The sequence below is a fragment of the Budorcas taxicolor genome, chromosome 23 (genome assembly GCF_023091745.1).
Source record: "Budorcas taxicolor isolate Tak-1 chromosome 23, Takin1.1, whole genome shotgun sequence".
NCBI lineage: Eukaryota > Metazoa > Chordata > Mammalia > Artiodactyla > Bovidae > Budorcas > Budorcas taxicolor.
The window spans coordinates 14,746,774-14,773,439 of NC_068932.1; the positions used below are offsets into that span (position 1 = coordinate 14,746,774).

Consider the following 26,666-nt stretch of genomic DNA (forward strand, 5'->3'; position numbering starts at 1 on the left):
GGAGACCACTCCAGAGACTCACAAGCAGCTGACATCGTCCAGGGTGCAAGCTACAAACCCTAAGCAAAGCCTTGCCTGGGACCTCCTGCTGCAGTCTGTGTGCTGGGCGGTCTTGTGAGGTGGCTCGGTCAGGTACCCAGGCAGGAACCTAGGAGGCTTTCCAGAATAGACCCCCACTCCTATAACAGCTTTAGTTAAAGAATACATTTCATCAGAGAAGTGAGAACATGCAGAAAGAAAGAACAGTAAAGCCAGACAAAATAATAGTACTTCAGCTATGAAGCCAAGTCAAAGACCTTTAGTTCTTCAAGGACTATAGATAATATTCTGAGCCACATCCTTTGAGCTGTTTTGCAGATATTGGAACCCCAACCAGGAGGAAGAAGTTCACTGTATGCTGCCCACAAGCACATAGACCCCAGACTGGTTGGAACCAGAAGGTCGATGATGCTGACTCCCAATTACCTCACCACCAACCAATCAGAAGAATATCCACGAGCTGATCACACCCCACTCCTTGAACACTGAGACTCCTCACTACCTCCCCTCCAGGGTGAGACACACAGTCTTGAGGCATTAGCCAGCTGTGGCCCTTTTGCCTGGCAAAACAATAAAGCTATTTCTTTCTACTTTATCCAAAACTCTTTAATCTGGCACCCATGTACAGAGGCTGAATTTCAGGAACAGCAAGGAACTGTCTCACTGTCTCTTCTCCTTTAAAGGGTATTTGGTAGACTCTTGTAATGTCCCAATTCAGGGCAGTTCCACCTGCCTCCTGGGGCCCTGTCTAGGCAGGCAGGGAATTTTAGAGAGTCTGAAAGTGAATAGTGAAAGTGTTAGTTGCTCAGCCATGTCCAGCTCTTTGCGACTCCATGGAGAGTAGCCCACCAGGCTCCTCTGTCTATGGAATTCTCCAGGCAAGAATACTGGATTGGGTAGTAATTCCCTTCTCCAGGGGATCTTCCCAACCCAGAGATCGAACCTGGGTCTCCTGCATTGCAGGCAGATTCTTTACTGACTGAACCACCAGGGAAACCCAGAGAGAGTCTGGTGACAAGGAAAGCTTTCCTGGTGAGTCCTTGTGTCCCCTTAGTAGATTCCCCTACTAAAGGCATAGGCTGGGCCTTCAGGACAGTCAGCTTACCTCCCGTGCCTGGCATGCTGGTCCCACCGGGGTCATTTGGATGTGGAGCTGAAGGTGGATGATAGCCAATCACCAGGTCAATTGTTGCCTGGGTAGAAAAATTCATTGCAGATAGAATCAGTGCAGGGCATCAAAATGCTTCAGACACCACACAAATCAATTCGGCAGCAGTAAAATTTTCAAAGGGGTGAGCAGGGGGATGGGAAAGTGAGAAGAGAAAGAGAAGGGTGACACACCCTCCATGTCTTCCCAAAAGCAAGCCCAGGTGAACTGGGAACACCTGTAAAAGCAGGTACCCGGTACAGGTTGCCCAGTGTATTGTTGCTAAGAGGCAGCCTCATAAACCGGAGGAAAGTTGTGACGAGCAAGCATGAACTTGTCATGAGCCGCCTTCCTAGGCTGCAGATGGCAGAATTACAGTCCCAGAGGCTCATTCTAAGTGATTAAGGTTTTTGTTCGCTCACTGACATCTTTGTTAATTACTAAAATTTATTTTTACACTTCTCTCCAAAAAGATTTTTATGTGGCTAATGAAAAGTTATAGAATAACGTGATTCATAAAACGGGGTTCAAAAAAGGGAAACAAGTCTGATGAAAGAGGAAACAAATATGCAAAATATAAAGCTGAACGGAAGTACCACTCCTCTTGCATTAAATATGACCCCAAGGTGGCTAGAAGCCAAGGCAAGTAGAGGAACAGAAAATGTTACATAAACTTTCATTATCAGAAAGGAAGAAACATACTAAACTCATTATAGGAAATAAAATTATTTCCATTTTAAAAATCTGAGTTAAATTTCTCATGTGGATCATTATTTTAGTGCAGAGTTTCCTATACTTTTCTATTTAGTGAACTGATAAAATTTCAAAAGAGTTTGCTAGTGGGACTCAACATAGGGTCACTAATTTTGTCAAATGCAGGCCCACAACTACAATCTACTGTTATAAGTATTTCACAAAATAAAGGATCTCAACAGCAAAAACGAGGAAGGATAAATCTCAGAATAAAAGATGTCCTTTGAAAATAAGAGTGGGGCACACTCACACTCTACCCAGGTTATCAGATAAAATATAGGGCATAAAATTGGGGACATACCTATCATACAAAATGACTCATTGTTTATCTGAAATTCAAATTTAAATGGGCATCTCCCACGCTTTCATTTGCTGTTACTTCTGCTACACCTGGTAAACTCTAACACACACACACATTATGTATTGCCCTGTTTTTTCCCACCTGTCTAGTCATCAGTGAATATTCCCACATGGATCAGCACATGCTTTGCCAACTTAGGAACTATAACCGGGGAGATACTGAACAGGAAAGTAAATGATGTCTCTGACAGCAGTTTCTTGGCAAATACAGAATTGGAAGAATGGTGTCTCATGGCTACAAGCGAACAATAGGAACACTGAATGCAATTAGGGGCTCAACGGCCAAACTTAATCCAAGAATTCAACTTTCAAACCCTAGAAGAGTCCATGAATGGCTTGACCATCAATGGTCAAGAGGCCATCAATGGTTTCCTGATAACTTCAGGATTCTCAGAGGTACTGAAGGCCCCCTAATGGGGGTGAGAAGAAACCAGGGGGCCAGGACCTTACAATTCCTTACTCTATTCAATCACCACAGTTCTGCCATTTCAGGGCTCTACATACGCTTTCCTTCCCTGGTATAAAGAGAAGGAAAACACCCAGAAACATCAATGCCTTGTAACATCTTCTCTTAGTATCATTTCTCTCAGTCAGGTTTTGGGTAGATAGAGGAGAGCTGATATTCTGAATTTACATTTTATGATTAGAATGCTAATTGAAAGCAATCCTATACGTTTTGGAGGCTAGACGAGCAAAACTGACATTCCTAATGGGCATTAATGTATTCTTCCCTACAGGGAGGGCCTCTTATACTTTAAACTTTCTCCCATTTGCCCAGGCTCCCACGCTAAATAAATTGTTCGGAAAATAAAGGCATCAGAGGTTAACAAGGCAAGCTTTATGAGTGCTTGTTAGCAATCTTAAGAAATCTGAGGGGATTTAGCTGGTGGTTCAGTGGTAAAGAATCCACCTGCCAATGCAGGAGACATGAGTTTGATCCCTGGTCCAGGAAGACCCCACGTGCTGCAAAGCAACTAAACCCACGAGCCACAGCTACTATGCCTGTGCTTTAGAGTCTGAGAGACACAACTACCGAGCCCATGTGCTGTGACTACTGAGGCCTGTGCACCCTAGAGCCTGTGCTCAGCAAGAAGAGAAGCTACCACAATGAGAAGCCCGTGTGCCGCAACTACAGAATAGCCCGCATAGCAGAGAAGATAAAGCACAACCAAAAAATAAATAATTTTTTTTTTTTAATCTGGGAGTTGTGATACTTGAGTCAAATTTTTTTATAGCACATTTCAGAAAGTCTCTCTCTCTCTTCTGGTCTCATATCAGACAATATCAGTGTATATTGATTTAGAGAGGCTGTGATCAGAAAACATTCAGCTGCCAACATAATTATAAAGATCATGATATGAACATATTGATATTCTGGTCTAATATTAATGAATTATCTTCTATAGAACGTTTCAAAGTGCATCTGACACATGAGCTACACTCACCATGCAAACGTTAACACCTCAGTGAATACGCACAGAGCTGTACCAAGCGAGGGTCCCCCTCAAGCTATAGCATTCTGCCACAGTAAATTAAGTTTATCTAACCTGCAGTATTGTCAGTAAGAGTACAGGATGAGGCCATATCATTTGCAAATACACCTATTTATCTCAAAAACAATAGGTTTGTGTATGTGTGTTTGTGTGTGTAGTGAGCTAATTATAATGTCACTCTTAATGAATCTTTGTGCTTAACCATATCACTTCAAAGCCATCCGACAAGAGGGAAATCCTCACCCCAGTCTCTTGTCCCCTTTCGTTTAGCAGGGAGATCAGTTTGTAGGGCAGTGATCTGCTCTGGTCGCCCATCAGGTCCTTCAGGGCTATGGTGGCCGTGCCAATTAACCTGCAGGGGAAAAGAGAAAGCACTCAGTAAACTACATAAGAGGCACATTTCCATTTACTCATTGGACCTCCCAATTCTCTTACTGATCATATGTTATCATTAAAAATCACTCATAATGAAATGTGGGCCATTTTGTGCTCTCCTTAGCAGGATCTTTTGACAGCAATCACATATTAGCCATCACTTCTCCATAACAAGTAGTCATTTCAAGAGTCACACTATGATGCCTGTGAAATTTCAAGTCACAAATGAAATCAGTGGGTGAGAGACAAAGCCCTGAAGAATCCAGGGAGAGAGAAAAATAGGACAAAATTTAGGCATTCTTCTGCAATGGAAATTTAAAACATTACCTACTCGAGGATGGGACGATATGAGAGAATAGCATTAAACCATGTATATTTCCATATGTAAAACAGATGACCAGTGCAAGTTTGATGCATGAAGCACTCAAAGCTGGTGCTCTGGGACAACCCAGAGGAATGGGGTGGGGAGGGAGGTGAGTGGAGGTTTCAGGATGGGGGGACACCTGTACACCCGTGGCTGACTCACGTTGATGTATGGAGAAAATCACCACAATATTGTAAAGTAATTAGCCTCTAATTAAAATAAATAATTTAAAACATAAAACAAAACAAAAAAACTGCCCACTGTAAAAAACATCCTAAGTTGACCTTCTTGAAGTGTAAATATGTTGCTAGTTTACTGACAGGGTAGCTTGTTAACCAAATGCTATGGAGCATCATTCAAAAGTTGGATGTATGTACCTATCTCTCTTCCAAGACCCCAAGGGATTATATTCAGCCTCTACCACTTAGCCATCCACCTCTTGTGTTTTTTGTTATATTCATTCATTAGTGATAATATACAGTATTTGCCTTTTTCTGTCTGACTTTTTCACTCACTAAGCATAATACCCTCTAGGTCTGTCCATGTTGTGCAAATGACAAAATTTCATTCTCTTTCATGGTTAACACTCCATTGAGAGAGAGAGTGTGTGTGTGTGTGTGTGTGCGCCACATCTTTTTTAGTCATTCATCGGCTGATGAACACTTAGGGTTGCTTCCATATCTTGGCTATTGTAAATAATACTGCTACAAACATGGGGTGCAGATATCTCATTGAGTTAGAGTTTTTGTTTTCGTTTTTTGGGATATATATCCAAGGAGACTTGCTGGATCCTATGGTAGCTCTATTTCTAGTTTTTCGGAGGAACCTCCATGCTGTTCTCCATAGAGGCTGCACCAATTTACAATTATAACAATGTACTGGGCTTCCCTCTCTCCAGATCCCTCCCAACATTTGTTACCTGCCGTCTTTCTGATGACGGCCAGGCTGACAGGTATTGAGTGATATCTCACTGTGGTTCTGACCATTTGCCTCAGTGCACACAACATACTGGTGCAGAAGCACCTGTGTTCCTCCTCACCAGAGTAAAACTCCGGGAAGTGTTTCCTGTTGTTCATTACTCTAACCCCAGAGACTGGGACATAGTTTTTTTTTAATTAATAGATATTTACTGAATGAAGGAAAGAAACATATTTTTGTAGTTAGGACACATGATCAAAAAAAATTTTAGAGAACACACATCCCCCAGGGAGTTAGTCAATACAAAAGTGTAACCTGTGGAATACAGTCTGTAAATTGGGGGTTATAAAGTATTACATGATATGAGAGTAGGTGAACTGAAGGAGTTCCTTTTGTGAGTTAGTCACTCAATCGAGTTCAACTCTTTGCAACCTCATGGACTATACAGTCCATAGAATTCTCCAGGCCAGAATACTGGAGTGGGTAGCCTTTCCCTTCTCCAGAGGATCTTCTCAACCCAGGGATCAAACCCAGGTCTCCCGCATTGCAGGCGGATTCTTTACCAGCTGAGCCACAAGGGAAGCCCAAGAATACTGGAGTGGGTAGCCTATCCCTTCTCTAGCGGATCTTCCCGACCCAGGAATTGAACTGAGGTCTCTTGCGTTGCAGGTGGATTCTTTACCAACTGAGCTATCAGGGAAGCCCTTTTGTGAAATGTAATCAAAAAGCAAAGAGAGTCAAGGGGTATGCTCTCAGTATAGATACTGAAAAAGGAAAATAGACATGGTAAGAATTTTTAAATGTTATTTACTTATATCTTGTCTATATTTGCAGTGACTTATACCAACCAATAGCAGACATGATAGCATGGAATAACATTAGAATAAATGAGAAAGCTGAACATCAAGTCTTCAAAACGACAAAAGAAATTCCTTATATCAAAAAACCCATTGTGAAGAAACTCTAGTTGAGAATTAAAAAAAGCTTTGGCCTTTCAGGCAAAAACAAATTCAAGAATGTTCCCCCTGTGGAGAAATATTCATTGTATTTAAAAATGTAGAACATTTTCTTTTAAAAATCAGTAAGTGAAAATTGATGTCAACATAGAGACATTATTTTTAAACTGACATATATCTGTATTCTCCTCCCCGACTCAGACCTCAGAAATTGGACCAGAGTGTAGATCCGGGTTCTGTCATCCAAGCACATATGTCCAGTGACTTGGAATAAGTGACTTCACTTTCTGTGCATAGGTATATTGTGCTTTGCTTAGTCACTCGGTCGTGTCCTATTCTTTGTGACCCCATGGACTGTAGCCCACCTGGCTCCTCTGTGCATGGGATTCTCCAGGCAAGAATACTTGAGTGGGTTGCCATGCCCTCCTCATAGATACACTGCACAAGACCAAAGATTGTGATGGCGCCCTGTATCACATAATTTACTCAACATTGTGAACCATTTGCACATGGTTTCTTGGAAGAGTGCACCAACTTGGACCAAATACACACACAACATTAAATCAACTGTGATGGGTTCTCATCTCTTCTAATATCACAAGTAGAGTCAGTTAATGACAATGGGAAAGAAAAATTTTGCTTCCAGAGGATTAAGAGTGAACTTTCCAGCCCTTTTAGGTCAATATAGAAATTAGTTCTCTCTGTTAATGTTGAGAATGATGGGACCTTTACAGAGTAATTTTTCAGATAAGTATGTTTATTCAATATGTTAGTTTGCTTTTTTATTTTAACACGAGTATGTTTTCTTCTCACTTGGGTTTTTATTTTCCTGATATATTGAGGACAAGGGGCTGTCCAGGACTCCATTTCCATCTAATGAAACAGGGAATCATCACACAAAGTGATAGCGCTTAAAAATCTCTTCCACGTCTCCCTCAGCCCCACAGGGTGTGAGTTTTCATGAACTTCTCTCCATATTTTAAGACAGTAGGCCAAGGGGTTGGCCAACTTGTTTTGTGTTTTAAAACAAGAAAAAAAAATTGAAAACTTTCTCCAAACATACAAGACAGACAGATGGCCAACACGTGAAAAAAATGCTCAACATTAATTACTAGAGAAATGAAAATTAAAATGACAGTGAGGTATCACCTCACAATGGTCAGAATGGCCGTCACCAAAAAATCTAAAAATAATAAAAGTTGGAGAGGATGTGGAGAAAAGGGAACCCTCTTGCACTATTGGTGGGAATGTAAATTGATATAGCCACTATGGAAAGCAGTATAGATATTCCTTTAAAAACTAGGAATAAAACTACCATATGACCCAGCAATCCCACTACTAGGCATATACCTCAAGAAAGCCATAATTCAAAAAGACACATGAATCCCAATGTTCGCTGTAGCACTCATTGCAATAGCCAGGTCATAGAAGCAACCTAGACGTTCGTCAACAGATGAATGGCTGAAGAGGTGGTGGTACATGTATACAAAGGAACATTACTCAGACTTAAAAAGGAAGGAATGTGAGTCAGTGAAATGAGGTGAATGAACCTAGAGCCTGGTATACCGAATGAAGTAGATCATAAAGAGAAAAACAAATATCATATTAACACATACATATGAAATACAGAAAAAAATAGTACTGGTGAACCTATTGCAGGGCAGGAACAGAGATGCAGACACAGAGGACAGACTTGTGGACGCAGTGGGGGAAGGAGAGGGTAGAACAAATTGAGGGGTAGCACGGACACATATCCACTGCTGCTGCTGCTGCTGCTGCTGCTGCTAAGTCGCTTCAGTCGCGTCCGACTCTGCGCGACCCCAGAGACGGCTGAATAAAGTGGGAAACCACCGTATAATGCGGGGAGCGCAACCAGGGGCTCTGTAGTGACCTAGAGGGGCGGGACAGGGTGGGTGGCTGGGAGAAAGGCTCAAGATGGATGGGATGTATGTATATGTATGGCTGATTCACATTGTTATATGGCAGAAACCAACACAACATTGTAATTAACCTCCAATCAAAAATAAATGGAAAATAATAGAGCCCAACAATGAGGAATTTGAATAAGAAACTGAAATGTCATTTGTCAAATGTCTGATGGAAAAATCAATCAAGTGGAATTATTTACTTTGGTAGCCAACTGTGACAGCCTGAAAGATATATTTTTGTTCCTACAAAGTAAAATTAAAGTTAGAAAATGTTCAAGTCTAAAAAATGCGACAACTACAAGTTTAACAGTTATCTAACTGGTACTCACCCTGAAAGACATGGAAACATAATGGATTTTCTTCCTCATGCTTCCATGATTCATAACCTAACTTGATGATTAAAATTATAATATTGTACATTGAACATGTACTGATCTGCTTTTGCTAAAGCTTAAATGACCTGAATCTTTACTAACAATATATAAGTCCCAGAACAAAACAAAAAATACATGATGGACACTGCTGAAGTAGAAAATGGGCTGGTCTGGATTTGGATGGAAATTTATTAACATCCACCCCAGGTTGGTAGGTGCACAATAAGCTACTGGAGATCAACGAAGAAGTAACTCCAGAAAGAATGAAGGGATGGAGCCAAAGCGAAAACAACACCCAGTTGTGGATGGGATTGGTGATAGAAGCAAGGTTCGATGCTGTAAAGAGCAATATTGCATAGGAACCTGGAATGTCAGGTCCATGAATCAAGGCAAATTGGAAGTGGTCAAACAGGAGATGACAAGAGTTAACATCGACATTCTAGGAATCAATGAACTAAGACGGACTGGAATGGGTGAATTTAACTCATATGACCATTATATCTACTACTGTGGGCAGGAATCACTAAGAAGAAATAGAGTAGCCATCATAGTCAACAAGAGTCTGAAAGCAGTACTTGGATGCAATCTCAAAAACAACAGAATGATCTCTGTTCATTTCCAAGGCAAACCATTCGATATCACGGTAATCCAACTCTATGCCCCAACCAGTAACGCTGAAGAAGCTGAAGTTGAACAGGTCTATGAAGACCTACAAGACCTTCTAGAACTAACAGCCAAAAAAGATGTCCTTTTCATTATAGGGGACTGGAATGCAAAAGTAGGAAGTCAAGAAACACCTGGAGTAACAGGCAAATTTGGCCTTGGAATATGGAATGAAGCAGGGCAAAGGCTAATAGAATTCTGCCAAGAAAATGCACTGGTCATAGCAAACACCCTCTTCCAACAAGACAAGAGAAGACTAACACCAAAATCAGATTGATTATATTCTTTGCAGCCAAAGATGGAGAAGCTCTATACAGTCAGCAAAAACAAGACCAGGAGCTGACTGTGGCTCAGACCATGAACTCCTTATTGCCAAATTCAGACTTAAATTGAAGAAAGTGGAGAAAACCACTTCAGGTATGATCTAAATCAAATCCCTTATGATTATACAGTGGAAGTGAGAAATAGACTTAAGGGACTAGACGTGATAGACAGATGCCTGATGAACTATGGATGGAGGTTCGTGACATTGTACAGGAGACAGGAATCAAGACCATCCCCAAGAAAAAGAAATGCGAAAAAAGCAAAATGGCTGTCTGAAGAGGCCTTACAAACAGCTGTGAAAAGAAGAGAAGCAAAAAGCAAAGGAGAAAAAAGGAAAAATAGACACATTTGAATGCAGAGTTCCAAAGAATACCAAGGAGAGATAAGAAAGCCTTCCTCAGCGATCAATGCAAAGAAATAGAGGAAAACAATAGAATGGGAAACACTAGAGATCTCTTCAAGAAAATTAGAGATACCAAGGGAACATTTCATGCAAAGATGGGCTCGATAAAGGACAGAAATGGTAGGGACCTACAGAAGCAGAAGATATTAAGAAGAGGTGGCAAGAATACACAGAAGAACTGTACAAAAAAGATCTTCACGACCAAGATAATCACGATAATGTGATCACCTAGAGCCAGATATCCTGGAATGTGAAGTCAAGTGGGCCTTAGGAAGCATCACTATGAACAAAGCTAGTGGAGGTGATGGAATTCCAGTTGAGCTATTTCAAATCCTAAAAGATGATGCTGTGAAAGTGCTGTACTGAATATGCCAGCAAATTTAGAAAACTCAGCAGTGGCCATAGGACTGGAAAAGGTCAGTTTTCATTCTAATCCCAGAGAAAGGCAATGCCAAAAAATGCTCAAACTACTGCACAGTTGCACTCATCTCGCACGCTAGTAAAGTGATGCTTAAAATTCTCCAAGCCAGGCTTCAGCAATACGTGAACTGTGAAATTCCAGATGTTCAGGCTGGTTTTAGAAAAGGCAGAGGAACCAGAGATCAAATTGCCAACATCCGCTGGATCATGGAAAAAGCAAGAGAGTTCCACAAAAACATCTATTTCTGCTTTGTTGACTATGCCAAACCCTTTGACTGTGTGGATCACAGTAAACTGTGGAAAATTCTAAAAGAGATGGGAATACCAGACCGCCTGACCTGCCTCCTGAGAAACCTGTGTGCAGGTCAGGAAGCAACAGTTAGAACTGGACATGGAACAACACACTGGTTCCAAATAGGAAAAGGAGTACGACAAGGCTGTATATTGTCACCCTACTTATTTAACTTATATGCAGAGTACATCATGAGAAATGCTGGGCTGGAAGAAGCACAAGCTGGAATCAAGATTGCCAGGAGAAATATCAATAACCTCAGATATGCAGATGACACCACCCTTATGGCAGAAAGTGAAGAAGAACTAAAGAAAGTGAAACTTACTGAAAGTGAAAGAGGAGAGTGAAAAAGTTGGCTTAAAGCTCAACATTCAGAAAACGAAGATCATGGCATCTGGTCCCATCACTTCATGGCAAATAGATGGGGAAACAGTGGAAACAGTGTCAGACTTTATTTTGGGGGGCTCCAAAATCACTGCAGATGGTGATTGCAGCCATGAAATTAAAAGACGGTTATTCCTTGGAAGGAAAGTTATGACCAACCTACATAGCATATTAAAAAGCAGAGACATTACTTTGTCAACAAAGGTCCATCTAATCGAGGCTATGGTTTTTCTAGTAGTGATGTATGGATGTGAGAGTTGGACTATGAAGAAAGCTGAGCACCGAAGAATTGATGCTTTTGAACTGTGGTGTTGCAGAAGACTCTTGAGAGTCCCTTGGACTGCAAGGAGATCCAACCAGTTCATCCTAAAGGAAATCAGTCCTGGGTGTTAATTTGGAAGGACTGATGTTTAAGCTGAAACTCTAATACTTTGGCCACCTGATGTGAAGAGCTGACTCATTGGAAAAGACCCTGATGCTGGGAAAGATTGAGGGCAGGAGGAGAAGGGGACGACAGAGGATGAGATGGCTGGATGGCATCACCGTCTCAATGGATATGGGTTTGGGTGGACTCCGGGAGTTGGTGATGGACAGGGAGGCCTGCCGTGCTGCAGTTCATGGGGTCACAAAGTCGGACACAACTGAGTGACTAAACTGAATATTGCTAACAACTTGAACTGGATAATTCTTTGTTTGAGAGAACTGTCCTGTACCTTGTCAGGTGTTCGGCTCCCCTGGCCTCTACCTACTAGAGCATCGCTATAACACTGCCAGTTGTCCCCGATAGGTGAAAACATCACAGGCTGAGAACCATTGGATTGGACAAATCCTGTTCTAGACCTACCTCAGTGTCACAACTTCCTTTGAGATCTTGGCTAAGTCACCCAAATCTGAGCCCTCTTCATTATCTGCAAATCAGTAGATTGAAATAATTCCTCAGACCCTTTTTAGCTCTGGAAGTCGGCTACTGGCTTACACATCAATGCCGCTAAAGTGAAAGTGAAAAGTGTTAGTTGCTCAGTCCTGTCCAACTCTCTGCAACTCCATGGACTATAGCTACCAGGCTCCTCTGTCCATGGGATTTCCCAGGCAAGAGCACTGGAGTGTGTTGCCATTCCCTCCTCCAGGGGATTTTTCCGACCCAGATCTCCCACATTGCAGGCAGATTCTTTACTGTCTGAGCCACCAGGGAAGCCCCATCAATGTTCCTATGTATGCGTATTCAGAAAACTATCTCATGTTATATATTTCTCTTAAAGCCTTTGCTTGTTGATTTGTAGGGGGTGGAAAATATCTAGAATATCTCCATAATGAACAATCCAGAATAGTAGGCAAGCTTTCTGCCTTCAAAGGTATTGGCGTATAACATCAGGAGTCAAATGTAGATTCCCACAGAGTGTCAGGAGGAAAGGTGAGGCCAATAACAGAAATGTGGAATACAGTGAGTGTTAGATAAGACAGTAAGGAGTGATGGGATTGTGGTTAACTGGGGAGAGCAGGCTTGCCTAAAACACAAAGCCATCTGCTGGCCCTTTATGGCCCTGAAAGGTTTTGCAGCCTCCATTCTGACTCATCCAATATCTGGTCCTTTTCCTTCCCCATGAGAGGGTGTAAAGGATGGAACAGATAACAGACCAGAAATGGAATGAAAATTCGGCAAATCACAAAGTCTGACCACAATTCCTTTCTCAAGGATCCTTTAGTCTCCTTTCTTAAGATTTGCTTTTTCATCATAAAATTTTTATAATAAGAATAATTGTAATGTTATAATTATAACCTTATAATTTTATAATTCTTTCATCATAAAATTTGCGGGTCTGGGGGAAGGAGATGTGAAAGAAATCTTACATTTCTTTTTATGCAATAAAGATGGTGTATGTTTAGATGAAAGCCTAGAAAGATTTTAATCCCCCAAATATTTTTCACAGTACAGTGAGCTGAAGAATTACAACTTCTGAGAGATTTCACTGTAAGTTGAAGAACACATCCCCTGTAGTGAGTCTGAACTCTGAAGGACTCTGAAGGCAAGGCTGGCCTGGCCTGTTTCCTGTGATGTTGCCTGGATACAAAATACAGTGAGAGACCGGGAAACGATGACTTAGCCTCCTACACAGGGAATAAGAACAGTTCAGTCAGACCACAAGCCAATTTCCTTTCAAGGAGGTGACACTAAACCCCAAACCCTTTTTCCTTCATATTACTAATGCTATAAATATGCTAAAATGTTATGGTGTGACAGTAATAAGGAAACTTTGTCCTGTGTTTTCAAAGAACAATAAGAGTCTCCTCCATTGACTCCAGCCAACACTGAAACAGATGGACCACGTCTCAAAAGGAAACTTCATAGTGAAAGAATCTCAAGGCTTCCCTTTCCCTGTGGAGTTAATAGACAGCAGATGAACTCTGAGATGAAGAACCAGTCCTGCTCCTATTCCTTTCAGCCCACGAATGCTCATATAGTTTGTTGTTGGTCCTCTATGTGACATCAAACTCATTCTAAGCCATAGAAGCGACTACTTGAAAGTTAGATGTTAGGTTTGGGTGAAATAAAGAGTTTAAACCAGTCAACTCAATCATGCAAGTGTTGGTCAAGAACTTTTTTTTCTTTCTTGTTAAAACTGAGTCTAGTGTGTTTAAAAAAGAAATGGAAAACATTCTTCCCACTGGCCTGAACGCAAATGTTAACAGCCGCATGCCACTGTGGTGAGTAAGGGCTTTGCTGGCCGAGTTCTTAATCAGGGGAGCTCACATCTAGCAAGCTGTTCTGTGCACCAGGCCACAGCATAGGAGGGTTTACTGGAAATTCCCTCATGAAGGAAAGGAAAAATCAGTTGGAGGCTGGAAAGTAAATCACACACTGTTTCTGCTCCCTGGGGCTGCAGAACTCCAACTTTCCATCCTCCTAGGGGGAATGATAAGCCCCAGCTGGGCCAGGGACAAACACTTTTCTGAATAGCCCCCTCGTCTCCTGCAGGACCGTGACCTGCCCACCCTCTGAGGCACAGGGCTCTCCGCCAGCTCTCCTTTGTCATGTGAGCCAGGCTGGGAAGGCCAGTGGGGATGCTCGGCTGGCTCTGCTTCCTTCCACACACTTCTCCCCGCCCTGGCCGGTATCAGTCAAGCTCTTCCCTTGGTCCCTGAGCCAAAAGGTGGGACAGCCAAGTCCCACACCTTGCTTTCTACCAGATGGACAGCCATGGCAGCCAATCCCATCACAGGAAACACTGGCAAGCTCCTGGCCGGGTCTCCCATCCACTTCACTGTGGGGAACCCTCTGAGTCCCCCAGCCAGCCTACCCTTTCCCTCTGGATTAGCCCATAAAACTGTTCCTCAGAGTGTGGCTGCCCTGCAGCAGAGTCAGCAGGGCGGTTACAGAATCCCAGGACCCTGAGTCACACTTTTCCTTTTGTTAATTCTCATACCCAGGAAGTTTGAGGAACAATCGTCTAGAATAGGTGGAGGGGTGGGTGGAGGGCTGGGGGGCAGGGAAGGCAGTTGGCAAAGCCAGATCTGGGGAAAGGGGAACATGTGCGGTTTTTGTTAAAAACCATACAGTGTGACCATACAGGTTCACATTTGAGAAACGGACATAGAAATCAATACTTTAACGAAATAAACTAGGAAGCAGAACTCCATCAAAACCTATTCGGCAGGCCTAGTTACCTGCACCCTCCCATGGCTTCCCCTCCTTACTCCACACTGAGACTGTCTAAGGGCCTTGAGGCCTTTGTCCTGCTCATCACAAGGAAGCAGGGGCTTCAGAAAACCTAGAAGCTCCTAGTCCATGCAGTGGTTCCCAAACCTAGCCATGCACAAGTCCCCTGAGTTGGGGTGTCACAAACTCCGTGTCCAGATTCTGGAATCACTGACCTAGCCTGGAGGCTGCAGTAGGATTTGCAGGATTCAGAGACAGCCCTTCTGAATCATAGCCCTTGCTACAGATGGTGTCACTTTAACAGGGGAAGGAGCTGAGTAGAAGCCCAGCTCTCCTCCCCAAAGCCCTCCAGGGCAGAGAGGCTATGAGGCCAGGGGTGGGTTAACTAGCCTAATTCCTGGCATGTAGAAGATGTCCAAGAGTTACTTCTTGAATAAATGATGTAACTGGCTATTTTGCTATTTGTTCCTGACCAATTCTGCTATTCATTCAATCCTCGAAGTTCTGACTCTGTGCATGCCTGTTCTGGAGTTCAGCAGAACTCCCAGGCTCTGTCTCTGATGCCCCCATCCGTTAGAACCAAGGTTGTAGTTTTCATTCATTCATCTATCCATCCATTCATCATTCATCAATCAAGCACTTGGACCTTATAAAGGGGGGCAACATAACATAGTGATTAAGTACTTGGATTTAAGCAGAGCTGACTGATTCAGACTCATCCTCGTACTACAGATTGTGTAACTTTTCTGAGCCTCAGTTTTTTCATCTGCAAAGTGGGGGTGATGGCAGCTCCTACCTAACAGTGCTGTTATTAATGATTAAAGGGATAATCTAGTAAGTGGCTAACATTGCTTTTCATTATTACTTCAGACACTATTCTAGAAAAAGGGATCTTAAAAATCACACAACTCCAAATCAGTGCTTACAGGGAAAGCTTGTCTGAACTCATGCACAGCATAAAGCACAGGGAGGCAGGTTTTTCTACGTGGACTGTGGGCGGGCAGGCAGGCATGAAGGCATGAATGAACAGATAAAAATCCTTCGTAACTGCTCATAGCCATTTCTACACAATCACTGCGCAAAACTCTTAAAACTAATCCTTTCTCTTATATACATCAAATAGCTCCCTCCCCACCCTCAATGCTATATATACCATGAATCTACACGGAAAACAATTTTTATTTTCAGGGTTAGACAGGAAGTAAATTTCAGCTGTAGCTGAATTCTCATAAAACCCAAAAAATGGAATCAGAATGAATTTTTAAAGCCATAGGTCTCATAAGACATTTCATTATAAAACAGACCCCAGAACAATCCTTATATAAAAAGACTTTCTAAACCAGCACATGTACACACACACAAACACACTTTACCCTATCTTTTCTCCCTGTTTCCCCTGCTTCATTCTTCTTCATCATACTTCTAACCATCTGATAAACTATATGCGAATTTATTTTTTATTGTCTGTGTCTTCCACTCAGATGTGAGCCCCATGAAAGGCATGTAGAACCCCAGTACCTAGAGCAGTATCTGACACAGCAGGCATTACCAAACATTTGTTGAATGAATAAATTGATACATCACGGAAGACAGTCCAATGATCTTGCAAATGATTTATAGGTTATAAAGCTTCTTCTCCTAAGAGATAGTCTTCCAAGTACCATTAGGAGATAATTACAGCTCTTGGTATCATGAAATGCCTGTTTCTTTCAGTCTCTCTGGGTGTTTTTCTCCAGGGCTGTGATCCACCTTTATTTACTTGCAAGATGGTAACGGATGCCAGCAGGGCTGCGGCAGCTGCTTAATTGGTCTCCCCAAACAGTGGGTTCAGCCTTTCCAGCACCCAGAGCCAGCCAGCCCAAACCAGCTTTGACCTTTGCATAGCTCTGCTGCTTCATTGAAAACACAGAGGTCAAAAGGAATCAGAATTGGGAATTATGTTTCAAGTAACATCTGCCTCCAGTTTAGATTTTTACAGAGCCTCAGTAGCTACTCTAGAAGCCACTTAAACCCTTCTCAACAACCACAGTGGGGAAATGGAAAGGTCACGGGGACAGCCTCAATAAATCCCCCTGCCAGGTTTATATGTGGCAACAGCAGAAGCCAGTCTCACCATTAGGGGAAATAAAAGTACTGAAAGCTTGAACACGAGGTCTTCTGTACATCAGAAAACAAAAATTTCTCATAAGCAATACCACACTGTCCCATCAAATTAATGTCATTCCAAACTGCAATTTCTCTCTTTTCTCTAAGAAAAAACAACAGAAAACAAACACAAAAATACCCTTGCCTAGGGACTTGGTATATTTCATAGCCCAGGCTTACCCTTTTTCTAATTCTATAGCCCTAAGTACCACCCTGTGAGCGTGTGTTATTTATAATATTCACTCACTTTCACATCCTGGCACCCTGGCCCTCACCCAAACACACATACACAGGAAATAAACCTTGGAAAGTCTGAGGTTAAATTCCGGATTTATCAAGTTAAATCCATGTGGTTCCAATTAAAGAGCTGGGTGACTTCAAGAAACTTGGTGAACCTCTCTGAGCCATATTTTCCTCAACTTTAAGATGTCAATAAGCCTGTCTGACTGAAAGTCATCATAAAGATTTAAACCAAATATGTGTGGAGCAGTTTTAACACAATTCCTGGTCTATGGTAAGCCCATAATAGATATTAGATATTATGTTGTTCATCATGAAATTTATGTTTTTCTTAATTAAATTTGCCCTTTATTGAGGAAGTAATCCAGCAACCATTATAACGATAAAGACTCTTGCCAAAGGCCACCCAACCAGTAGGTAGCAGAGCCAACATCCAAACTAATCTCATGATCACACAGCTGACCACTTGTCTCCATCACTTGTTATGCAAGAACTTGGGTAAATTTCCTCTTAGATGTATTGTGAAGTTGTTATCTCCTTCTCACACATAAGCAAAACAGATGATTTACTTTCAGATGATGTCGCCAAATTCGCACTGCATTTGTGTGGGGGTATATGTGACGGTTTCGAACGTACAAGTACACACATATGGAGGGGAAAAAAAGAGTACTAGAAACGCAGACTCTTAGATAATTATGGTCATTTTATCTCAGACATTGTAATTTGCATCTCTACCCATTCAATTTGGATTTTAATACATCTTGCACTTCTCTACTTTACATGCTCAAGCTACCTTCCCAAACCTGTAGAATATAATACCTGTTTCATTGTCTATGCCTACTGATAATACCCTAATAGTGCATTTGTTTAATAATGATTTTTCTGTTTTTTTTTTTCTTCACAATACTGAGGTAAAATCCTTCTGAGTACCTTGTTGTTGTTTAGTTGCTAAGTCATGTCTGACTCTTTGAGACCCTAAGGACTGTAGCCCGCCAGGCTCCCCTGTCCATGGGATTTCCCAGGCAAAAACACTGGAGAGGGTTGCCATTTCCTCCCAGAATACTACCTACTGCTCATGAATTAGGAGGTTTTCCCACTCCGGATGGTGGGAATATTAACTGTGCTCAGCCCTCGGGTAGTTGCCTCACTGACCAGTACTCATCTGAAGAGTCTAGAGGAACCCTTTGCAAACCTTAGGAAGGGTGTGGGGGGGGGGGGGCGGTGTGTGAGTGTTACATGGCTGTGTGTATGACTCTAGACGACTCCCACCTGCACCTCTTCAATTTGCAAGACAACTAGGATCTGCCCATTTAGCACTGCAGCCTGGAAATGCTCTCCAGGCCAGAAGCCAGGTCACTCAGCTCATTCACCCGCCTTCTGGGGATCACTGTCCTGCGCTTCCAGTGCCCAATATCTGAAGCCACTGCAGCATGTAATCTCATCTACTTTTTTGACTGTGTCAGCTGAGAGGGCAAACCTGGTCCCTGCTACATCATCTTGGCATGAGCAGCACACATACTGATCTGAAAACGTGTCAATATCTTTCATTCCTGCATTTCCAGGCTCCTGAAGACGATTTTTTCTTTAGAAACTCAAGTGGAGTGCCAGCAGGGTCAGGATGTCAAGGGATCAGGGTCTCAGCCTCAACCCTTCTGAGCCTCAGGTCTCATCTCCACTTCTTAAGGTCATCGTGAAGATCACATGAGATGAGATACCTTCTCTGAACTCATCTTGTAGGGAATGAGCTTAAGTGATTTATTATTCAGTAGCATGAAATGACTGCTTAAACTCTTACCTAGGAAGGAGGTACCAATCTTCTGATAATGAGTGGGGGTTTCTTTTTTTTTGGCAAGATTAGAAAAATTTAAGCTAGGGAGTTCCGTAGTGGTCAGAATTCAGTGCGTTCACTCCAGTGGCCCAGATTCAATCCCTGCTCAAGGAACTGAGATTTTGCCAGCCTCATAGTACAGCTACGAAAAGGTAAAAGATAATCATTCCACCTACATTTTGGTTCCTCTAGGTGGTCAGAGGTTCTCAGTATAATGGAAAAGTCGAGTACAGATCTGGCTATAAAAGTTAAGAACACACCTGCCACACACCTGCTGTGTGACCTGAGCAGATGCCTAAACCTCTCTGAGAAAAAATCTTCACGTTTGTGTGTGAGGAACTGGTGGGATAAAGTGTTTGAAGGGTTCATTAAGGGACAGCCACATTGCCTGTCTGCAAAGGGAACTCTCATTCTTCAGTTGCTGGGAAAAGCCTTCCACTCTGACATTTCAGCTAAATACACCATTTCATGTTCATCATGTGACCAAGGGTTCCTCTGGCTCTTCCCTCACCTTCTTTCAGTTCACAAGGCTGGCTGGATGACTGTAAAATGAGGAAGAACAGAGTCTGCACAGAACAGCCCCACCAGCTCCCTACGCCTGGGGAGGCAAGCACAGAACAGCCCCACCAGCTCCCTACACTGCTGATGCGCCAGCGCTGTGAGGGCTCAGACTGCCCGGTCCAGTTCCTGTGGGTGTGGGCTCCAGTGCAGCTTGCTTACATGCCCCGGGGGCTGCAGACTCTGAAAGAGAGCTCTGTTTACATAGTCGGTCTCCTTGGCAACAGGAAAGTCTACAGGCAGGACATGCCTTACTCCTATAATCCTTTGCCCCCACCCAGTGCTTCCAGGTGAAGAAGAACAGTGAACACAGTCCCAAAGTCAGATCTTCAGTAGAAAAGCCTAGCTGAAAACAGGAGGCCAAAATACACAAATATTTTGGACAAACAGACCTAAAACATTGCCCTGCTGTCATCCAAGAGGCCCCTGGGTTTTCAACAGCTATAAAACAAGTGTTCTCCCAGTATTGTTTTCCCTGCTTCCTAACTGATTCCTACATCCAACCTCCCCACAGAAAGCTTAAGCAATATTTTAAAAATGAAAGTTAGATTCCACTCAGTCCTCTTTAGTGGATTCCCATCCCGCTAGCAATGAAATCCAAAGCTTGCACTGTGGCTCAACAAAGCCAGGTATGTTGTGGCTTTGCTGATCTCATCTCCTTCCCCTGTCCCAGCCCTCTGACCTCCTGATCTTGCTCCAATACCCCAACGACACTTCTGCCTCAGGGCCTTTGCACGCGTTCTTCCCTCTGCCAAGAATATTCTTTCCCCCAGAAAGCTGCATGGCTCATTCTTTAGCTTTGTTTAGGTGTCTGCTCAAGTGCCACCTTATTACCACCTCATATAAAACTTTCCCCCACTCTCAGTAACTATCCTTTAACTCTAGTTTTATTCTTGGGCTACGACAGTTTTCTCCATAGATTACAGCATTTCAGAGGACCTGATCTATTATATATTTCTTCATACATTTGTCCGGAGAAGGCACTGGCACCCCACTCCAGTACTCTTGCCTGGAAAATCCCATGGACAGAGGAGCCTGGTGGGCTGCAGTCCACAAGGTCGCTACGAGTCAGACACAACTAAGCAACTTCACTTTCACTTTCATGCATTGGAGAAGGAAATGGCAACCCACTCCAGTGTTCTTGCCTGGAGAATCCCAGGGACGGGGGAGCCTGGTGGGCTGCCATCTATGGGGCTGCACAGAGTTGGACACGACTGAAGCGACTTAGCAGCAGCAGCAGCATATATTTGTCTTTTTTTTTTTTTCTGTCTCTCTCTCTCTCCCAAGTATGTAGCATTCAGGAAAGCAACAACTTTGTTTCAAACAGATGAGAGTTCTCAGGCCAGCCTGCCAGGCTTTACTGCCATGTTAAAATAGAGGAAGCATAAAGTAATGAGGCCTGAACCAGGCTGGAAGGTGTGACCAAAAGTAAGAAGCACATGGCACAGCAGAAAGAAAGCAAAGCAAGATCTGGCAAAACAGATTGGATGGGAGGTAAAAGGCAGAAGATCCAGACAGACCTGACTGAGGTTTAGAGGCCGGTGGTCACTCTCCACCACTCTGGTGGCCACCAGCCACAGGTGGTGAGGAAACACTTAAAATGCGGCTAGTCTGGACAGAGATGTGCTGTTGGTGTGAAATACACACTGGATTTCAAAGACTTAATAAGGAAATATGTATGTGAAATGTCTCGATTTTTAAAATATAGATTACATATAGAAATGATAATATTGGATATATTCAGTTAAAATATAGCATTAAAATTCTCATCTGTTTCTTTTTGTTTTATAACATGACTACTAGAAAAAAAATTTTTTTTAAATATTTATTTCTTTAGCTGTGTAGGGTCTTAGTTGCAGCACACAGTTTAGTTGCCCTACAGCATGTGGGATCTTAGTTCCCTGACTAGGGAACAAACCCATGTTCCCAGCAATGGAAGGTGGATTCTTAACCACTGAAACACCAGGGAAATCCAGAAAATTTTTAATTACACATGCAGCCCGCACATATTTCTATTGGAGAGGGCTGGTCTAGAATATAAACAGTGGTACCACTTGCAGAAAGAGGAGAAGAGAAAAGACCATTAGTAGTAATAGATAGTGAGGCTCAACTACTTGCTTTCCTAGAACTTTGAAATCAGTGAAATAAAACTGTCCTCAGAGAGTTGGGGTGAGGCTAGAAAATCACATACTTGCTTCAAAGCTGAGATGTACAGCATCACCTTAAAAAGCTAGAATGTTTTTTGATCTAAGAGAGTAGGGTCAAAACCTGCCAAAATGTATTTATGTAGCTTAAGGTGGGGAAAAAAATGCATCGGTCACAAGAGGCAATGGTCAGCAATGCTACACGGGAGAAAGGATTTTGTGAAAAGTGACATAGGTACTATCTATCAAAGCACTTTCCAGGCTATCAGCCTGATGCTAGGAAGCAGAAGACCCCGATGACTAGGATGACCATGTATCTTACTGTGCAACCCAAGTCACTGCTGACAGCAAAAGGGACATCATAAATCATTGTGCTGGGATAATAAACCAGAACGATCCAAAGTAAATCAGAGTATATAGTCACCCTATCTCAACTAATTTATTCTGATTTATTGCTCTCATTGCAGCCTTCTGATCATACCGAATGTACACGAGTCTAAGACATACATCTGAAAATAAATTCACGTTACTAAACACTGGGATGCTTCTTCAACTGATGTGGGCATTTAATATCAGGCTTCTTACCCTCTCCCCCAATCCTGTTACTAACAGTACATCTTACAGGCAATGATGTCTTATAATCAACAATACAGAGTAACTTGGTTTCCCATGTGATATGACAGGAAGGAAAATAGACATTTCTCCAAAGAAGACAAACAGATGGCCAGAAGGCATATGAAAAGATGCTCAATGTCACTCATTATTAGACAAATGCAAATCAAAACTACAATGAGATATCGTTTCATACCAGTCAGAATGGCCGTCATCAAAAAGTTTACAAATAACAAATGCTGGAGGGAGTGTGGAGAAAAAGGAAGCCTCCTCCATTGTTGGTGGGAATATAAACTGGTATAGCCACAACAGTGAACAGTATGGAGGTTCCTTAAAAAACCAAAAATAGGGCTATCATATGATCCAGCAGTCCTACTCCAGGGCATATATCTGGAGAAAACCACACTTTGAAAAGATACATGCACCGCAGTGTTCATTGTGTAATAGCTAAGACATGGAATCAACCCAAACGTCCACTGACAGGGACAAATGAACACAGATGTGGTACATACATACAGTGGAATATTAGCCATTAAAAAGAAGGAAATAATGCTGTTTGCAGCAACATGGATGGACCTACAGATTATCATACCAAGTTGAGTAAATCAGAGAGAGTGTTGTATGATATCACTTAGATGTGAAATCTTAAAAAATGATACAAATGAACTTCCTCACAAAACAGAAATAGACTCACAGACTTAGAAAACTTATGGCTACCAAAGAGTAAAGGTGGGAGATGGGGAGGGGTAAATTAGGAGTTTGGGATTAACATATATACACTACTATATTTAAAATAGATGCTCAGCAAGGACCTACTGTATAGCACAGGGAACTCTGTCAATACTCTGTAATAACCTACATGGGAAAAGAGTCTGAAAAAGATATATGTATATGTATAACTTAATCGTTTTGTTGTGCACTTGAAACTAACATTGTAAGTCAACTATACTACTCTAACACTGTAAATCAACTATACCCTAATATAAAATTTTTTTTTAAATTTAAATTTATTAATCAGAGAGCAGGAATGCCCTCCTCAACCAGGCAATTAATTTCCATTGGAAAATAACAAGTGTTATGGTTTCAGAATTGAACAATTCTTACTGAGCTTAGTTAATTTGAATTTATAACCTAAGACTGCATTCCGAGTCTAAGGCCAAAGTCTAGATCAAGGACTGGAATGAATTTACTGGAGTCATTCCGTCCCATGGGAACCTCACCCTTACCCAGGAGACGACACTCTGAACCATTCCTGATCACTACCATGATTCTTTCCCGTCTGAAACTGGTAGAGGCAGTAACACAAGGAATCTGGTTTCAATTTGTGAGACATTAAAATGGAAGCAGTGCTGGAAATAGAACCTGAATGAGAAGTACATGGGGCACACATAAACAGAAGAACAAATGATTTTGTGTCCAATAAAGCTACAGTTTGGATAACCATCAGTGCCTACATGTAATTAACAAAGAAACTGCAGGAGTGTGAACAGGTTTCTCTGTAAGTACCTGTTGGATACAAATTGGACAGACTAGTGGTGGCTTCATGTTTCCAACCTCTTAGGAATACAGCAATCACAGTGATTGATTAGCTACGTCTGATGTTGGCTCATAAGTGGGAAGGGGGTTGGCGCACAGAATTAAAGCACAATGATACTGGAAACGCACAGAATTAAAGCACAATGATATTGGAAACATTGTTATTAAAGATGTTTTCCTTCAACAAAAACAAACAATAGTACAACAGTATGTAAAATGACAAAAACAATCAAAATCAACTTACTTATTTTGTCCAATTGTCTCAAAATCTTTCACAACAATCTCAAGGGACGATGAAAAATCCAGCGGTATACCCCTCAAGTCAAACTCCAAAATCTGTCCACAGAAAGGTTATGAAGACAAAAAGTCTGTTAAAAGGATCTGGGAATATAATAAGATGCACCAATACTATTTTAATAAACACCGTTTCATCTTCACCAATGACAATCTTTGCAAGTACTCACTTCTACCGTGAGACAGAAGTGATCAAATTCTGAACCTGGAAGCTGCTGAGACTTGTGGGAAAGCAAACCGGACTCAGCCTCAGAAGGCTTAGCCTCAGGCTCAGCCTTAGAGGGCCTGGTGGCTTCCCCCAGCTCCCTGTTTTCTAGGCTTCTTGGCTTTGAACAAGACCAAATCCATCTCATGGGCAGAGACCTAGACTTAGAGCCTACCACAACTGTCGCACGGACAGAATGAAATCTGAAAATGAAAAATGCTTTCTTTAAGCGTTAATTCTAAATCACTTTCATTTCTTAATCATATTACTAGTGAACAAAGAGATGAATAAATCTAAGGAAACATTTTCTGAACTGCATCAGCCCCTTATTTTTAAGCCCCACCACAGTCAGTGCTGTAGTCAGGCAAGCCTCTCATCTTAAAGCAGTAAATTGCTTTCCAAGGGTAAATATTAAAACAAACAAAGAAAGAAATCAACTTAGCACCACTGATGCCTTTAAGTCTGTAATAAATGAATTCAGTAAAGCAGTTCCTGGTTACGGTTTGATATGGATGGAGGAGGCATCTCACAGGTCATATTAGAAGATGCCCACCAACCGCAGTGGGTTTGGGATTGGCATTTCATTTAGGTTTGGTTTCAGTTATAAAATTTCAATTTGGAAATTTCCTTGATAAACATATATGCATTATAAGAAAAAATGTGTCAGAAACAAAATAGTGTGAGATAGATGATGCCCTGTGGAGAACAACCCCACTCATGTGACCACACTCCTCTCTGCCACTGGCCACATGGATTGAGCACAAATTTAAGTAGTATGCTACCACTAAAAAAAAAAAAATTAAATTATTGGACTTCCCTGTTGGCTCAGATGGTAAAGAACCTGCCTGCAGTGCAGGGGACCCAACTTTTGATCCCTGGATCAAGAAGGTTCCCTGAAGAAGGGAATGGCAACCCAATCCAGTATTCTTGCCTGGAGAATTCCAAGGATAGAGGAGCCTGGTGGGCTCTAGTCCATGGGATTGCAAAGAGTTGGATACAACTAAATGCATACATGTATGTACTTTTTTAGTCTTGGAGCTGTGTGTGAGGTGCTAGGATCCCATAGTGTCCACAGGGATCAACCAGACAGGCCTCTGCTTTCAGGGAGCTGGTAGTCTAGCTGGCTGTGTTCTGGGTTCCAGTGAAACTACAGAAGTGGAATTTCCTCTCATCCTATATAAGACCAGCAGGGCTTTTCAGGAAGGCACCAGGAAACTTTTAGTCTTGGCCTCATCCAATGAGAATGAGTAATCTTTATCTTATAGGGATACTGAAACTAGTTAGGAGGGGAACAGGGAAAGAGATTTGCAGTTGGTGAAGCGGAAGTCTTCACAGCCTGGTAACTTAGCAAAATAACAAAGATATTTACCACTGTACTTTTCCAGAAAGGTTTGACCTAGCTTTTGGAAAAACAGTGGGGTTGATGATAGGCTTTTCAAAAATTAGTCAGCATAGGAAAATCCTACTCAATGGAAAGAATTTAAAACTTCACATATCTATAAATATATTAAACACTGAACCATTTATAAAATAAAGTCAACAGGGGGAGGAGGTATATAAATTACGTTACTGCAATACAATATTACATAAGTAATTAAAAGATTTTCAAATAGAATGAGAAAGGTATATGCTCAGGATATAATAGTAAGAAAAAGATAGGAAACTGTATTCACTATATACTTATTTGCTGATTTTAAAACATCATAATATATTCACTCAATAAACATTTATTGATACCTCTGAGGTGTTAACAACAGTCACTTCTGGATAATAGGATCAAAAGTAATTTTTTAAAGCTGAAGTTTTAAAAATTTCTACATTAAGTATGTATTACTCTTATCAACATAAAAAAAATACATTACTCTTTCAGACAGTCAAAGTATCATGGATTACACTCAATTAATCACATGCAGATATGGTTTTAATTACGGAACTTCCCTTCTGGGGCTCTGAAGAGGATCTAATCCCACCCCTTGCTCTAATTTGCAGCATAACCAGAAAAGGTCGCACAGCAAGCTCATGGCTGCACCAGGCTAGAACCCCACCCTCCTCACCCTATCCAGGCTCCACTTGCCACACCCAGATGTCACTGCTATGTCTCCTTGAATTGCCCTGCTGTCTTTGGGCCACAAAGGGAGATGGACGGGGTGAGGGTGAAATGGCAGAGATTCTCCTTCCAAATGGAAGGGTTAACCTCTGACCAAAGATGAGCAATCAGAGGTAGCTTATCCAGTGAAACAAAATCGTAAAATAATC

At 41.9% G+C, this 26,666-nt stretch overlaps 1 protein-coding gene across 1 annotated transcript in view; it reads right to left on the reverse strand.

The window, feature by feature from the left end:
- MYOF (myoferlin) overlaps positions 1 to 26,666 on the reverse strand; it is a 175,569-nt gene that overhangs the window by 119,348 nt on the left and 29,555 nt on the right. The window contains exons 3-5 of the mRNA XM_052661026.1: positions 24,156 to 24,247; positions 4,036 to 4,144; positions 1,145 to 1,232 (exon numbers count right to left, since the gene is read on the reverse strand). Of these exons, the coding sequence (XP_052516986.1) occupies positions 1,145 to 1,232; positions 4,036 to 4,144; positions 24,156 to 24,247 (289 nt within the window). The remainder of the gene's footprint in view (positions 1 to 1,144; positions 1,233 to 4,035; positions 4,145 to 24,155; positions 24,248 to 26,666) is intronic.